Source organism: Pelobates fuscus, chromosome 4 (genome assembly GCF_036172605.1).
Source record: "Pelobates fuscus isolate aPelFus1 chromosome 4, aPelFus1.pri, whole genome shotgun sequence".
In the NCBI taxonomy this organism is placed as follows: Eukaryota; Metazoa; Chordata; class Amphibia; order Anura; family Pelobatidae; genus Pelobates; species Pelobates fuscus.
The window spans coordinates 275,573,947-275,592,307 of NC_086320.1; the positions used below are offsets into that span (position 1 = coordinate 275,573,947).

Here is an 18,361-nt window from a genome sequence, read left to right on the forward strand (position 1 = left end):
GCGGATCTACCATATTGGATGAAAGAGATTGTGATTCATTGTTCCCTCCAGATTTTAGTTCAATCATAATGACATTAAATAAATATTTTGGTCATATTTATTGATATCTTCTAGAACAGCCATGTAAAACGCGCGGCTGCATGCGGCCCACAACTAATATTTATGTGGCCCGCAGCCCGTGGCGATGGAGCACTGAGTGTAAGTTCTCCCTGCTCAGCTCCCCGCAGTGATGTCGGAAGCCGGAATATGACGTCACTCCAGCTTGCTGGTATGACTGCGGCACGCAAGAGAGCTGAGCAGGGAGAACTTCCACTCAGCGCTCCCTCACTGCCTGTCCACCACCCTGCCTGCCTGCCTGCCCAGCAGCCCCAATAGACCCCAGGTAAGAAACCAACCCAGTCTGTGTGTATGGCTGTGTGTGTGTATAGGTGTATGGCTGTCTGTATGTATGGCTGTGTGTGTGTGTGTGTGTATGGCTGTCTGTGTGTATAGGTGTATGGCTGCCTGTATATATGGCTGTCTGTGTGTATAGGTGTATGGCTGTCTGTGTGTATGGATGTCTGTATGTATGGCTGTCTGTGAGTATAGGTGTATGGCTGTGTATGTGTATGTCTGTATGTATTTATGGCTGTCTGTGTGTATATGTGTATGGCTGTCTGTATGTATAGGTGTATGGCTGTGTATGCGTATGGCTGTCTGTGTGTATAGGTGTATGGCTGTGTGTGTGTGTGTGGCTGTCTGTATGTATGGCTGTGTGTCTGTGTGTATGGCTGGCTGTGTGTATGGCTGTCTGCGTGTCTGGCTGTCTGTGTGCATGGCTGTGTGTGCGTGTGTGTGTGTTTGGCTGTGTGTGTGTGTGTGTGTCTGTGCGTGTGTGTCTGTGAGGGAGCATGTGTGTCTGTCAGTGAATGTGTGTGTCTGTGAGTGTATGTGTGTGTCGGAGTGATTCTGTGTGTCTGTCAGTGTGTGTGTATGTCTGTCAGTGAGTGTGTCTCAGTGAGTGTGTGTTAGGGTTTCAAGGAGTAACGGGAGGTAAGTAAGTAAGTAAGTAAGGTGTGGATGGGGCCATTGGGGGTATGCCAGAGGCCGGACTCCGGACACTGCCTGTTGGCTGTTTTTTTAATTTATTTTTAAACAGGGACAGGGGTTTAGTAGACGGGGGACTGGGATATAGTAGATAATGGGGGGCTAGGATTTAGTAGACGAGGGGGGACTGGGATTTAGTAGACAAGAGGGGGGACTGGGATTTAGTAGACGAGGGAGGCTGGGGTTTAGTAGAGGGGTTGAAAATTTACATTTGGTATTTTGCGGCCCACATAAACTTAAACCTTGTTTATTTGGCCCTTCCTAGCCTTTGAGTTTGACATGCTTGGTCTAGGATGACCGGGAGGGCGATAGATGATGGCAATTCTTAAAGGAGTGGGCTTAAATAGGCAGACAGTGTGAACTTCAAAGAAAGTAAAGGAAAGGGCAGGGTGAATAGGTTGAAAGGTACATTGAGGTGAGAGAAGGATGCTGTAGCGGGCCACCGCGACTAAATACCATGCCCACTGAATATTCACATGTTTTGCCTTGTATTTTGTGTTCCCAATGTTTATTCTCACAATTTTCCCTTGTACTCTGTGTCTCCCCAGCTAGATTTGATTGTGTTGTATTCGTGTATTTTAACTGCTCCCCGTTCGGGAAAGGTCATATGAACGGGTTCTGTTTGGCTCCCAAACAGGGACCACCCCGACACCTCATTTAGAATGTCTATTTAGAATGTTCACACCTCGTAACAAGGTGTGAAAACCCCAAAGGAAACAAGCAGCGCATGCTTCCCCTGGGCTATCTAGCAATGTATGTTTCAACCCTGTAACCCCTTCCCTTCCAGGGGCACTGAGACCCAAAGTTTACCCCCCATGCATGTGTGTCCCTGTGTACTGTTGGTATCTCCCAGAGCGGGAGATGGCTATCTGTAACCCAGCCCCCTCCTGTCCTGAATGGACATAAAATAAGCCTGTTTTCAATAAAGAGTGTCAGTGTTTTAACCTCCAGAACTGTGTTTCGTCTGCTTACTGGAGGGAGGGAAGATTTAACCCTTATGTCTGCTGTTCCAGCTTGTAGGGGATGCAGCGGGGAAAGCCACCCGTGAGAAGTCCTGCAAGCGTGAGTTGGCCGTAAGGGTGCAAGCAGCGGGCAGGAGAAGGTCACAGGCAGAGCGGATAGACCGAGAAGGGGCATACTTATGGATCTGTGAAGAGATATAAGAGGGGATAGAATTGGTCAATGCTTTATAAGCATGGGTTAGCATTTTGAATTGACTCCTATAGGATACAGGAAGCCAATATAAGGACTGACAAAGGGGTCGAGTGTGAGAGGACCGACTAGAGAGGAAAATCAGTCTGGCGGCAGCATTCATTACCGACTGTAGCGGGGCAATACGGTTTTTGGGAAGACCAATTAGGAGGGGGTTACAATAATCCATGCGGGAAATTACTAGAGCATGGACAAGCTCTTTGGTACCATCTTACATACACTCACAACTGTATATATACACACACATACATATAAATATATATATACATATATATACATACACACACACACACATACATTAAAGAACAAGCACACCCAGGTATGTTACAATGACAAAGAAATGGTGGTTAAAGATTTGTTGATTAAAAATAAATAAATAAGAATATGCAAGTAGATAAATTACAAAAAAATTATAGTGTCCAGTATTAAGGGTTGATAGTTAGGCATGTGCCTGGGGAAAATTTTCGGTTCGTTCGGCTCGGCATTCCGAAATTCGGGATTTTCTCAATTCGGGACTTCGGCAATTCGTCACTTCAGCACTTCGGAACTTCGGCAATTCAGTACTTCGGAACTTCAGCACTTCGACACTTCGGAAATTTGGCAACTTCGACACTTCGGAACTTCAGCATTTCGAAATTTTGGCACTTCGGGACTTCTATTGCAGCCATTTAGTAGATAACTCCCTAATTCCCACGGTATTAGGGAGTTATCTACCAAAAGGCTGAAAGACCCAAATTACTAATACTAATACTGTGACTGCTCACTGTTCAAATTTTTTGAAAAAAAATTTAAATAGGGACCTATTGCCCCCCCCCGGCCCCCACCCCTGAGCGGCGCGTGGGGGCCCTAAAGTAAATTGATGGGGGGACCTATTGTCCTCCGCCCCGGCCCCCAACCCTGAGCGGTGGGTGGGGCCCTAAATACTAATGGGGGGGACCTAATGTCCTCCCCCTGGCCCCCACCCCTGAGCGGCGGGTGGGGCCATAAATTGGAATAGGGGGGACCTAAATACTAAGGGGGGGACCTAATGTCCTCCCCCTGGCCCCCACCCCTGAGCAGTGGGTGGGGGCCCTAAATACTAATAAGGTGGGGACCTAATGTCCTTTCCCCTGACTCCCACCCCTGAGCGGTTGGTGGGGGGCCTAAATACTAATAAGGGGGGGACCTAATGTCCTCACCCCTGGCCCCCACCCCTGAGCAGCGGGTGGGGGCCCTAAATACTAATAAGGGGGGGACCTAATGTCCTCCCCCTGGCCCCCACCCCTGAGCGGCGGGTGGGGCCATAAATTGGAATAGGGGGGACCTAATGTCCTCCTCCCTGGCCCCCACCCCTGAGCAGCGGGTGGGGGCCCTAAATACTAAGGGGGGGACCTAATGTCCTCCCCCTGGCCCCCACCCCTGAGCAGTGGGTGGGGGCCCTAAATACTAATAAGGTGGGGACCTAATGTCCTTTCCCCTGACTCCCACCCCTGAGCGGTTGGTGGGGGGCCTAAATACTAATAAGGGGGGGACCTAATGTCCTCACCCCTGGCCCCCACCCCTGAGCAGCGGGTGGGGGCCCTAAATACTAATAAGGGGGGGACCTAATGTCCTTCCCCCTGGCCCCCACCCCTGAGCGGCGGGTGGGGGCCCTAAATACTAAAAAGGGGGGGACCTAAGGTCCTCCCCCTGAGCAGTGGGTGGGGGCCCTAAATACTAATAAGGGGGGCCTAATGTCCTCCCCCCTGGCCCCCACCCCTGAGCGGCGGGTGGGGGCCCTAAAAAATGTCCCCCCCAGGTGACTAAGGGTCCCCAAACCCCTAGTCACCCCCTCCACCCCCCAAAAAAATGATCCCCCTACCTATCCTCCTCACCCTAAAAATAATGAGGGGGGGACCTTTAACTAAGAACCTGTAAAAAAAAACATATTTTTTCAGCCCCAAAAAACGCCAAATAAAAAACCATAATAACCGACGCAATTAAAAAATATAAATAAATAACCAAGCGCAAAAATAAAATCCATCTTCACCCATGGAGGGCTCCGCGCAGACTGAGCTCTGCAAGGCGGGGGAAGGCTTATAAAGCCTTGCCCCGCCCTGCAATTAGGCTCAGAGCACTCTGATTGGTGGGTTTAAGCCATCCAGGTCGATGCACTAGAGGTCATGGAGGCCAGCATATCTACTGGTTTGAAAGCTCGCTCCACCTATCATCCGGTTGCTGACAGAGGAGGGTATATACCTATTTTTTATGAATTGGTGTTAAAGGATGAACATGAATTGGTGTTTTATGAATTGGTGTTAAAGGATTTTCGAGCCTTGATCGCGAACCTAAAGAGGCAACAGAAAAATCGAAGACTTGAACACAACCTCACCAATGATGAAATGGTAGCATTGAAGAACCTTAGAAAGGATCAAAATATCATCATCAAAGGAGCGGACAAGGGAGGGGGGATTGTCCTAATGAATAGGGAGGACTACCTTGGGGAAGCTAACAGTATCCTTGGAGATCCGAAATATTATAAAGTTCTCACCTTCAATCCCACAGCTCAATACACTACGTATTTTGATTAATAAAATGTGGGAAATGAAGGTGATTGCCAAACAAGAAAGAGGTTTTCTTCTCTCTAGTGGGGGCAATATCCCCATCTTTTATTCCTCCCCAAGATTCATAAGTCCCTCACTAACCCACCGATTATTTCATCAATTGGTTCCCTGACTGCACCCCTGTCAAAATGGGTGGACACTCATCTTCAAAAAATCATGATTCATTTACCCTCATATTTCAAGGATACGGGGCATGTATTATCCCTAATGGAAGACATCATGTGGCAAGATAATTTCTGTTGGCTAACCATCGATGTGACGGCCCTCTACTCTAATATTGACCACAATTTGGGTCTAAAAGCGGTCAAACATTTCCTTTTGGAAGACCCTCTTTTCCCCCTGTCCCAAGTTGAAGCTGTTATGGAGAGTATATTATTCATTTTGACCCATAACTATTTTTGTTTTAATGAGCAGTTCTACCTACAGGTTCAAGGGACGGCAATGGGGGCGAGTTTTGCCCCAGCCTATGCAAATATCTTTATGGGTCTGTGGGAATCCATTCATATTTTTAATAATTCCAACTGGAGAGGTCATCTCAAATTTTATAAGAGTTTTATAGATGATATCTTGATTGTTTGGGAGGGCGATTTAAATGAAGCAAAAGAATTTGTACAATACCTCAACAATAATGAATGGGGGCTATCTTTCACGAGCAACATGAATAAAACCTCAATTGAATTTCTTGATCTGATTTTATGTGGCAGACCAGGTCGTGTTCTCACCAAAACATACAAGAAAGAGGTGGACGTAAATGGTTTCCTACATTCAATGAGTGGCCATCATCCAACTTGGATAAATAATATCCCATATGGCCAATTCACAAGATTGCGCCGGAATTGCTCTTTGCTGGAGAATTTTGAGTCTTTAGACCTATGCCAGCACTTCCTAGATAAGGATTACGATCCTAATGTCATCTGTCGAGCCTATTGTAAGGCTAGGGACCTCAATAGAAGCTCTCTAATTGACCTCCGTTCTAATGAGGAGATATTAGATCCATTATTGACTTCATCAGTGAAACATCTCGAGATCTTGTCATTATTGGAAAATCATCCCCCAAAAAGAAGATTTACATCTCGAGGAAATTTCCATATCAGCACTAGGGATGTTAGCCAGAATAATGGTCCCATTTTTACCACCACTTTTAATAGGGCCTATAACCAGATCATTGCTATAATGTATAAGCATTGGTCTATTCTCAGATTAGATCCCTGGCTCAAATTTGGTATCTCTGAACTTTTCGGAAAAACAGAAACTTGAAGAACTTACTAGCTCCATCTAAATTTCCGTCTCAATACACACACATCCCATGGAGTGGGGAACTTCAAATGTGGTGCAACACGTTGCCTTACATGTCAATATATATGCCATGGGAAATCCGATTTTAGTTCCTCCTCCAATAATGAGAACTTTCAGGTATCCACTAGAATAACCTGCAATACTTCTTTTGTGGTGTATTTGCTCAAATGTACCTGTGGCCTATTGTATGTTGGTCAAACTACTAGATCTTTGAAAGCGAGGTTTAGGGAGCACAGGCTAGCCATCCACAATCAAGATAGGAAATCTCCGGTGGCTAGGCACTTCCAAATGGCCCATGAGAGCAATTCAGCTCAAGTAGTAGTGATGGGTATTGAACACATCCCAGAGAAAATCAGTAACAGGAACTCGGCCCTGATTATTGCTGAAACGAAGTGGATTTTTCGGCTTAATACTCTCAACCCTTATGGGTTAAACGAAGAAGTAGAATGTACGGTTTAAAATTTGCTAATATTCCAAATTGGTTATATTAAGATTTGGAATGTACGTTTTGGAATTTGGCAAAATTCCAAATTTGTTATATTCAAAATCTACATATGACGTTTATGTTGCTTATACATCGTTGTACACTTATATGACCCCTGTATTAAGTATGGAGGGGGATTCTCTCTCGAAATTGTTTCATAGATATCTTTAATGCCCCCAATTTCAGAGGTCGGGTTTAAAATATATATTGATTTGGTTTTTTATTTAGTACCAGGAAATATCGATCTACCTCTTACCACATTGAATATGTTTGCCTTATAAGAGATTTTAAGGTTATTTACACTTGAATCCTTAATTTTCAGAATATTTAGAATTCCTTTGGTTACCTCTTTATTCATACATTGGAGATATACATTAACCCCTTAAGGACGGAGGACGGTTCAGGACCGTCATCTGCATTTTTGCGTTGCCGACCGGTGACGGTCCTGAACCGTCCTAACCGTCCAATGTACTTACCCGATCGCCGTCGTTCCCCCGGCGGCGATCGGTGGTGCTCCCATTGTGGGGAGACTGCCTGCAGCCCAGACAGTCTCCCCATTGCGGATTAGGACCCCTGTGGCCATGTGATCGCCCAATAGGGCGACCACATGGTCACAATAGGTGTCCTAGTCTCTGCCTGCAGGGGGACTGTCTGTGCTGACAGGCAGTCTCCCTGCTGCTGTAAAATCAGTGTAAAATAAAAAAAAAATGTAAAGTTATAGTTAATAAAAAAAAATTATAATTATATATGTGTATATATATATGATATATAGACATATATTATACCTATATAATATATGTCTATATATCATATATATAATGTCATGCTAAGTGTATTTTTATATTAATATGTACATATATTAATATAAAAATACACTTATAATTAATTTACACACGTATATATATAATATATATAATAACTATATATATTGTATATATATATTATTATAAAATACGAATAATAAATAATTTAAATTAAATTTAAAAAATTAAAAATAATAATAAAAATTAAAAAAACTTATATATCTATACGAAATTTTATTCTAACTGTATTTTGATAGTAATATATATATATTTATATCAAAATACACTTAGAATGAAATTGTATATATATCTATGTATATATAAATAAATAAAAAGAATGCGAACTATTCATATGTCCATATACAAAATTACATAAATAATTATATAAATATACACGTAGACTTCAAATATATAAATATGCATATATATTTAAATTCTACGTGCGTATTTATGTAATATTTTTACATAATTAAGTTATTTTATTGATTGCAATTTAAGGGACCTGCCTGCCAACCCAGGCCGAAAGTACAGAGAATTTAATTTGCTATCACTGTATTTTACCCTGTAACGTTCTACGACACCCTAAAACCTGTACATGGGGGGTACTGTTTTACTCGGGAGACTTCGCTGAACACAAATATTAGTGATTCAAAACAGTAAAACATATCACAGTGATGATATTGTCAGTGAAAGTGACTTTTTTTGCATTTTTCACACACAAACAGCACTTTTACTGATGATATAATTGTTGTGATACATTTTCCAGTTTTTAAACACTAATATTTGTGTTCAGCAAAGTCTCCTGAGTAGAACAGGACCCCCCATGTACAGGTTTTATAGCGTTTTTGAAAGTTACAGGGTCAAATATATGGGTCAAATATTTTTACATTGAAAATGGCCAGGTTGGTTACGTTGCCTTTGAGAGCGTATGGTAGCCCAGGAATGAGAATTACCCCCATGATGGCATACCATTTGCAAAAGAAGACAACCCAAGGTATTGCAAATGGGGTATGTCCAGTCTTTTTTTAGTAACCACTTAGTCACAAACACTGGCCAAAATTAGCGTTCAATTTAGTTTTTTACTTTTTTCACACACAAACAAATATAGACGCTAACTTTGGCCAGTGTTTGCGACTAAGTGGCTACTAAAAAAGTCTGGACATGGGGGGCGGGGCCTGGGCTTCATGGCGGCTGGACGTGCATCGTGGGAGCTCCGAGCTCAATTTGCTTAGCGAGACGAATTAAAAGCACTCCAGCCAGCCTGAACACACAGAAACACAAGAAGACTGAATCGACTTACCCCAGAAGCCAGCCGAGGTGCCCCGGGTCTGCCGCCCGTGGGTGCACGGAGCGTCCGACGGGAGTGAGGCCTAGTAGTATCGCCGGACGGGTGAGGCGGCCGATCCCCTGCTCTGCGCGACCTAGTGCCCTCCCAAACGTACAACACAGCCCTGCTCTCCCCCCCGGACCGGTGGGGGTTAACCTGGTCCCCGCTGAACGGACCTGCCCCTATTGCAAGCGCCAAACGCCCGATCGGCGAACAACGCACCCCACAAGATGGCGGACGAAAATGCCACTAAGGTGCAATGGACCCAAGGCAAGCAACCACACCGCATTGAGCAACAGCCTGCAGAAAACTATCGGTGCCCCATAGAGCGATTCCTGCAGAGGCTCGATGAGCACCTCCAGCACTTCTGGGAAGCTCTTGAAAATCACAGAGCCAGATCGCCACCACAAACAACGGTGGACGTACAGAGGGGTGAGAGTCGGGGGAAGAAGGGAGCCCCCTCGGGCCTAGCCAATACCCGCACACCGACACCTCCTACAGGCCTACCCGGGCTGAGGGCCATCAGGGGTGTAACCCCAAGACATCGGCCACACAGACGGAGGGCGCCCCGCCGCAGGCGGCGGAACACCATCAGAGCCCCCCGCCACTCCCGTTCCAGGGGGGGCCCGGCCCATCAAGGTTCCCGGGTCCGTGGACCGGAGATGTCGGCCCATATGCAGGCCCGGGGCTACAGGGAGCAACCTCACCGTCCCCAATGTACCACCACCTCTGACTGTTACCAGGCAGAAGAAACCACGGAGCCCAGAGAGAGCATGATGCTACTCGGAACCATGTACAGTAGGTGCAGCGGAACACCCTCTGGAGGACCCAACAGCTACTCCCAGGTGGTACCCAGACGGGGGTAGGGTGAAGAGCCTCAGCAAAAGAAACAGCCTGTATACCTGCCGCCGACCGCCTGCTACCCCAAGGGACTACCAGAAACCAACTGATACCCAAGCCCCAGAGGAGGCAACCCAAGACCCACTGGGACTATCTCATGTACTTTCGAGCATATCCTGACTAAAGATACATGTTGCATACTACTTGCCTGTTTAATCCTACTCAGTAGTCAGATGTACACAGCGACTAGGTTATATAGTGACTACCTAGCCTTCCAATATGTTGTCTTGAACGAGTACCTGTGACCAACGTACTGCCAGGAATTGGGCAAATGCAGTTGACCGTTGCATAGTTAAGCTTACTCTATTTACAGTTAATCCTTGGAAACATTGATGAGCCTCTCGCCATTGTTTGTAGTGTACAGTTGATCACCCAGGGACACTCATACACGTTTACCACTCAGCCATCCATCAGTTACTCATACAATAATGTTAAGCCTAGCCAGCTACCAAGCTTAGTCAGCATGCATACTACAGGGTCTAGCGAATATGTCACTGCTGATCTGTACGTCCTGTTAACTCATCTAAACCAAACGAGAACATAAGCTGTCGAAATATCGATCCTACTACTTTAAATATGTAGCTGATAACACTGTTAAGCTGGAATGTACCTACATATTTAGATTTACTTCTCATAACTAGTCTAGCAACGATAAGCGTAGATGGTATTTTCCTTTGTTTTACATTTGTTTTCAATTGGTTTAACTCATTTAACTCTTGATGATACAATCGTTTAGTTAAAACTACCTTGATAACTGTTTCTTTATGCGTGCTATTAACCTATTGAAAAGTTTGCTTAATATAAAATATAAAATGAGGCTGTCATTAGAAGGAGATGTACTACTGTGTTAAAGCAATCCCACTCTGTACAAATACTGTGCATCCCCTCCTCTTTATTCTGTACCCCATTTAACTCCTGCCTCAATAAAAGAAAGATTGACAAAAAAAAAAAAGTCTGGACATACCCCATATTGAATACCCTGGGTTGTCTACTTTTAAAAAAATATGTACATGTGGGGTGTTATTTAACAATTTATGACAGATAATAGTGTTACAATGTCACTATTGATACATTTTAAAAATGTATGTTTTGAAACCGCAATATCCTACTTGTACTTATAGCCCTATAACATGCAAAAAAATAGCAAAAAGCATGTAAACACTGGGTATTTTTGAACTCAGGACAACATTTTGAATCTATTTAGCAGTTTTTTTCATTCGCTTTTGTAGATGAGTAAAAGATTTTTCACATAAAATTCAAAAAACGTGTATTTTTTTCAATTTTTCATCATATTTTTTCATTTTTTTTTAAATTAAATTACATGAGATTATATAAATAATGGTATGTAAAGAAAGCCCCTTTTGTCCTGAAAAAAAACAATATATAATTTGTATGGGAACAGTAAATGAGAGAGCGGAAAATTACAGCTAAACACAAACACCACAAAAGTGTCAAAAAGATGCCTGGTCGCAAATGTACAACATCGCAAAAAAAGTCCGGTCCTTAAGGGGTTAATAGATTTATCAAATTATTCTTGTAGCAATTATATTTTTACATCTCAGGGGTTATACTTGTTTTATATATAAAAAAAGGGGGTGAAGGTAGTCCCTATCTGTATAAATGTGAGCATTCGTGTATTCCTATAATTCTTATATATCTTTATATATACATTTTTTACTATTTCTTTATACCATGTTTTTTATATTTGATTGTATATCAGTATTTGGATTTTTATTGCTTTAATTAAATTGTTTTATTAAATTTGTTCTAATTGATTAATTGTGACCACTTTAGGAGAGGGTATATATACCCATTTTTGTGAAAGTTGGACGTTGTCTTGAGAAAGTCCTCTAGCAAGGACGAAACGCGTAGACGGTCTTTCACCTATTCTTCTGTGCTGTACCTCCGTTCCGGACCTTCATTTGCGGTCCGGCCGTGAGTTGTGGTAGCTGTCGTGATCGGATCTCTCACCCGTTCACATCTCGTGTTGAGGGGTTGGCGTGCTCCCTTTACCTCGCTCGGAGGTCAGGCGAACAGGGTAAGTTGCTCTGGCTGATCCCCAGAGTATCTATTTATTCTGTGTACTCTGGGTTTTCACCATTGCTGCCCCCTTAGCCCAGACCCGATAGCCTGGTTGGTTTATGAGCTCCCCCCGACAGGGATAGTGCAGGAGCTGGGGGACCATTCTACCTTGTTCCCATCCTTTTTTTCCATATTTCATATATATTTTTTATATGTGCACATTTCTTACCAGTAGCCCATGTGCCAGTGTTTAGGGGGCCCCACACTGTGCCTAACTTCTGTTTTCCTGACATTTGCTCTGGACTCTTATGTTGCCGATATATATGTATTTTTGTGGTATGAATTTGTTGCTTTCACATTGTGTCTATGTTTAATAAATATGTTTTATACTTTTGACACATGGCAAGATTATTAATGCTACCTACTTATTATTTCAATTGATATTAACCCTGGTTTACTACTAGGTTCTATTTTATTTTCATTTGATATATTAATTGAGGTACAGTACTTCAGTGGTCACTATTTTATTATATTTTATTTTTGGAGCGCTCACATAGCAATTCGTATTTTTAAGTATTATTAAGTCGCTCTCCTGTATGTGATGCAGCCCGACATTTGATTAATATAAAAGATTTCTTTGTCTGTTACCTTATATTAGTTGTGGTATTGATTATCCAATCAGAGTGCTCTGACAGGTAAATGAAGAGACTGATAGGTAAGTCTCTACATTTACCTGTCACAGCACTCTGATTGGCTGGTTTGAAATCCACCAATCAGAGTGCTCTGTGTCATTTTACACAGCGTGGGAAAGTTCTTTGGAATTTTCCCACGCTTTGTAATTTGACTCATAGCACTCTGATTGGTTACTTAATCCACCAATCAGAGAGATCAGGGGTGGGGGCCACTCAGGGGTGGGGAACAGGGGGGAGGACATTAGGTTCCCCCCCCCTATTCTGATTTAGGGCCCCCACCCGCCGCTCAGGGGTGAGGGCGGGGGGGAGGACAATGGGTCGCCCCCCCATTATTTTATATTAGGGCCCCCACCCGCCGCTCAGGGTTGGGGGCTGGGGGGGGGGCAATAGGTCCCCCCTTTAGTTTAAAAGCCCCCACTCGTGCGTCATGGGTGGGGGCTCGGGAAGGGGGGCCTTTTTTTTTTTTTTTAACAGTGAGCAGCCACAGTATTAGTATTAGTAAATTTGGCTGAAAGACCAATTTAGGTCTTTCAGCCTTTTAGTAGATAGCTCCCTAATACTGTGGGAATTAGGGAGTTATCTACTTATTCATTCCTGTCATTACACTGACTGGCCAAGTAACTTACATTTTATATGAATGTATGTTACTTGATTGTTGTAAGTGTAGCAAATGCTTACAGGTGAATCCTGGCTATGTTTGTATACTTTTTATTTAAAATTGTATACAGTGTAACATTCTTCTTCTTTCACTGGGTAATTATATTAGTACTTATGCAATACTGTGCTTCGGAACTTTGACACTTCGACACTTCGGCACTTCAGCACTTCGGAAATTCGGTAATTTCGGAACTTCGGGACCTCTGCAATTCGGCACTTCGGCCATTCGGAAGTACCCGAATGTTTGAATTTCCCGAAATTCGTCCGAATTCATATTCGGACCGAAACGAATTGCACATGTCTATTGATAGTGTCCTCCGTAGTCTACCTTGCATAAGGCACTGGTCTAACAGTAGTTTATCTGAGAACTGCTCTGGTTTGCAGCAGGCACCTTTTTAACTCAGACTTGCATAAGGCACTGTTCCAGCTGTAGTGAATGTGAATGTGTCTGTCTGTCTGTCTGTGAATGTGTGTGTGTGTCTGTCTGTCTGTGAATGTGTGTGTGTGTGTCTGTCAATGTGTGTCTTTGAGATTGTGTGTGTGTGTGTGTCTGTCTGTGTGTATATATATCTGTCAGTGTGTCTGTGAGTGTGTGTATGTCTGTCAGTTTGCGTCTGTGAGTGAGTGCGTCTGTCAGTGATTGTGTGTGTGTGTATGTCTGCCAGTGTGTGTCTGTGAGTATGTGTGTGTGTGTGTCCTAAGGATACAAATCGAGAAATAAATCATCAAGGAATTGGGATGATAAAATTGTTTACCCATCATATAGTTTTTTTATACATGAATATAGAAATATATATTTAATGGAAAGCTCAAATTTCCTTTGAAGTTTTGAGAAAGGTGCAATCTCTTATTTATCAATAATGTCTGAGATTTTAGATATCCACCTACATTCCCAGTGAGACAAATTCAGATCTTCTGTGTTGTAAAAAAGTATTTAATTTGGTGCTCCGGGCACACCTTATCGGCTACCATAATTCTTTTTCTTAATTATTTTCATTAAACAGATTGTTAAGTCTTTAATAATAGAACCTGGTATAATTTTGGATTTTGCTATTAAAAGATTAAACCAAAACAATAGGGACAAAATGTAAGGACAGATATCTCTTCAATCAATTTCAAACAAATCAGAATTTCCAGAACACGAATATAACCAAAAAGTAATATGAAAAAATATAACTGATTCATAAGAGACGTCTCCTCATTTATTTTTGCTTGAATCCATTTTGATAATATTTTGGTAAGGGAATTGGTTAGTAAGTGTCATGGTTTATATCCAGACCCTACCATGTGACTTTGAAATGTATCATTCAGAGACATCATAGAAGTTGTAATTTTATGAGCAATCCTTTAGGAATGGCATGCCAAATATATCTCCCTATTACCACCTGCCCTGTCTCTACATTGTATATCGTTTCAAAAAAAACATAGTATGCGATAATGAGCCAAGAGTTAAAACCTCATATATTATCAATGTAATATTTTGTGGGCCCAGGACATACTTGAAAATGAGAGAAATCTTAAAGTATCCTTCCTGGTAAAAATTTTGAATAATAAAAAATATTCATAGGAACAACGATTGTGATGCTCTGCATTTTTTTTCCTCAGAATTATTACAGAAGCAACATCTGTTGTCATGGGCCTCTTGGTTATACGTGTGTATGTGCTGCGGGTGATTGCTATGACAGTCTGGTGATAGCTGGCTAGCCTGACAATTGGGAACAGTGTGTGTGCGTGTGTGTGTGTGTCTGTAACCCTCCTCCCTGGAGTCTGTCCTAACCATTTATTCATCTGTGGATCACAGAGAGGGAGCACAAATTTAACACAGCCTCTAGAATCAGACACAATCTGTGGGGCATTACGAACTGGTATCTCAAGGTATTTTATCTATCGTTTTATACATTTAAAGTTGATTTTACGCCTGTGCTTTGAGAATGTCTGCAGGTTGCTTTTCTTTCATTGGAAAATGAATAATTGAATGGTGGTTGGGAGGAGGGTAGGGGCCGGGGGTGATGAAGTAGCTGTAAGAAATAGGATGATGCTGATTTGCTGGTAAAGCATGCTGAATGAAGGCTGCCTGCATCTGAGATTGACCATTTAGGTCCATTTTTTTCAATATATCGGTCAGAAAAAAAATATTTGTTGTTAAAAAAAATGGTTATATGGCATGTATGTGGGTAACGGCTCTTTGTTCATATGAAATGGACTGTTTTATAATATATGTTGCATGACTGAACACAAGTGTCTTGCTTTTTGTTGCAGAAAATCGCATTGCAACTGTTGACATCACTGATCTGACTCTTGAATAGGATCTGAATGAAAAGAAAAAATTGTGAAGTTGTTTTTTTCCCTTCGCTATTTGGAATTGGATTGTGCTCTGAAACATATGTCCAACCCTTCCAGGCAGAGAAAATAGCCTAAATGAGAAGTGGTGATTTCTCTATGAGGATGAATTGGACACACTCCTATTCAAGACAATTCACCATTGCTGGCTGAATATAGTGTGTACGGTGCTGTGAGCAGTGTAGTGAGGCTGTGGACATAAGGTTTTAAATACAGTACAGTGAGGCTGTGTGTAGTGCAGTGAGGCTGCTGGATGTAGTATGTACAGTGCAGTGAGACTGCTGGGTATAATTTGTACAGTGCAGTGAGACTGTGCGTAGTATGTACAGTGCAGTGAGGCTGTGTGTAGAGCACTGAGGCTACTGGGTATAGTTTGTACAGCACAGTGAGACTGTGTGTAGTATGTACAGTGCAGTGAGGCTGTATGTAGTGCACTGAGGCTACTGGGTGTAGTGTATTCAGTGCAGTGAAGCTGTTGGGTATAATATGTACAGTGCAGTGAGACTGGGTGTAGTATGTACAGCACAGTGACCCTGTGTGTAGTCCAGTGAGGCTACTGGGTATAGTGTGTACAGTGCAGTGATACTGTGTGTAGTGTGTACTGTGCAGTGAGGCTGTACATAGTGTGTACAGTGCAGTGATACTGTGTGTAGTGTGTACTGTGCAAATGAGGCTGTACATAATGTGTACAGAGCAGTGAGGTTGCTGTGTGTACAGTGCAGTGAGGCTGCAGCCTGGAGCTTCTGCCTTGTCACCACTCACCAGTGCAACATGCCAGTCAGATACTGTAGTGTCAGGCATTTTCCCTAATTAATTCACCCCTCACTGCAAAGTTGAACATGTTCCATCTTCAGGGAAAACAAAGCTGATGATTCAGTGCATGCTACACCCATGAACATAGCCCCAAACTATGCCTTGCTGACACCTCTCAATTATTTAGGGCTATTAAATACAAGCTCACCCACCACCTTTTATATTTAAATTATTACTATTAAACACCAGCAGTATTTTATATCTCATTCTATTTTTTTTAATTCTGTATTTAGTAATTTCTATATCTGTTTGTAATTGACACAGCCAGGGTGAGAGATCCCCCACCCCTTACTAACCATGAATAGGAAGATAGGAAGGAGTCCCAGAGCCTCTGTCCAGTGAACCCCGTGTTATAATCCTGGAGCACAGTGTGTGGTGGCTGTCAGTGTGCTGTGTAGAAGGAGCACAGTGTGTGGTGGCTGTCAGTGTGCTGTGTAGAAGGAGCAGTGTGTGTCTGTGTGCTCTGTAGAAGGAGCAGCGTGTGTCTGTCACTGTGTGTGTGTGCCAGTGTGTGCTGACAGCCAGCAGCCCGGACGCGTTGCAGTAATTGCCTGTGCCCGCGGGGTATTTTGTCCCAGCCGGCTCTCGGTCAGGGAGATGGGAGAAGGCATGTCTAAGAGGCTGAGGCTGCAGCTCGGTGGGGAAGCGGAGATGGAGGAGCGCTCTTTTAACAACCCCTATCCGGACTACCGCCCCCCACAGCCCGCCACGGGGGAGCCGGAGGAAGAAGACACCTACCTGGGAGAGGAAGCCTCAGGGGAGCTGGACCTACCGTTTGACAGAGATGGCAAGGTATGTGCCCCCCCCACCTGTCAATCACTCCCCCCTCCCCCCCGAGTGAGCATCCTGTATTAATACCATTACTGTTATATTATGTTATGTTAAGATATGATTTACCCTCCATGCTTTCCTATTCACATGTAACGTGTTGCCCTTTGCTGTTCAGGCTGCAGGGGAGATTAATAAGCTGGACATTACAGCATGATAAAGCTGGTCCCTGTGGGATTCCTCCTGAACTAATGAATTGATTTCCTTCTTGCGGTGACTGTATTAATAATACTGCATGGAGGCACAGAGCTGGTAATGGACACCACCATGTGGACACGTGTCCATGTACCAGGATAGCTTGTGGCACCCCTGAATCAAACTACTGGGCACCTGGCTCCCTTACTGCACAGCCTTAGCTGGCTAGGCATCATGGGAAACGTAGTTTATGACAAAAGGAGAACCAGACTTTAATAATTACTTTGCTATGCCTGTAGCATGAATGCATTAGGGGTGGGTGCATAATGACAATTTGTGTAGATTTCTTAAAGGGGTGGGGCTTATCCTATGTTTTTAAAATTATCATTTTCCCTTTTGTGTATGTATGTATGTATGTATATATAAATAACATTATATATGCTCTCTATTCATCAATTTATGTCAGACTCACACTGATGACTGTGAACATTACAAAATAATATGAACTTATATACAAATAAATAAAATGTTTTATATATAATTTACAAATAAAATTATATATATATATATATATATATATATATATATATATATATATATATATATATATATATATATATATATATATACATACAAAAAATCCTTGCATTCAAGCTCAAATAGAATTTTAAAGTCAAAACTTGACTATTACTTGCCGGGTGCCAGTCTTCTGGGGATTGTAGTATAAACAGTGGTCTGGAACTGCACTATATATATATATATATATATATATATATATATATATATATATAATTTTATTTGTATATAAGTTTATATTATTTTGTAATGTTCAGTCATCGAACATTACAAAATAATATAAACTTATATACAAATAAATAAAATGTTATATATATAATTTACAAATAAAATTATATATATACCGTATGTGTATATATATATATATATATATATATATATATATATATATATATACCATATATATATATATAATTTTATTTGTAAATTATATATATAACATTTTATTTATTTGTATATAAGTTTATATTATTTTGTAATGTTCACAGTCATCAGTGTGAGTCTGACATAAATTGATGAATACAGAGCAGTAAAGAAGTTGACCAAAAAAAAATGCTGACAATGCAGAAAGGGTGAACTGTTCCTAACACTGCAACATAATAATTTCC

The 18,361-nt window shown here is 42.2% G+C and overlaps 1 protein-coding gene across 2 annotated transcripts in view; it reads left to right on the forward strand.

Moving 5' to 3' along the window:
• The first annotated feature begins 14,828 nt into the window (after window positions 1–14,828).
• Window positions 14,829–18,361, forward strand: part of LANCL2 (LanC like glutathione S-transferase 2) — an 86,370-nt gene continuing 82,837 nt past the window's right edge. The window contains exons 1-3 of one of the 2 annotated variants that reach the window (XM_063452119.1): window positions 14,829–14,936; window positions 15,321–15,580; window positions 15,792–17,006. In XM_063452119.1, coding sequence (XP_063308189.1) covers window positions 16,812–17,006 — 195 coding nt within the window. In that variant the 5' untranslated portion in view covers window positions 14,829–14,936; window positions 15,321–15,580; window positions 15,792–16,811. Of the gene's footprint in view, window positions 14,937–15,320; window positions 15,581–15,694; window positions 15,747–15,791; window positions 17,007–18,361 lie in introns of those variants that run through there. The other variant, XM_063452120.1, reaches the window with a different exon arrangement.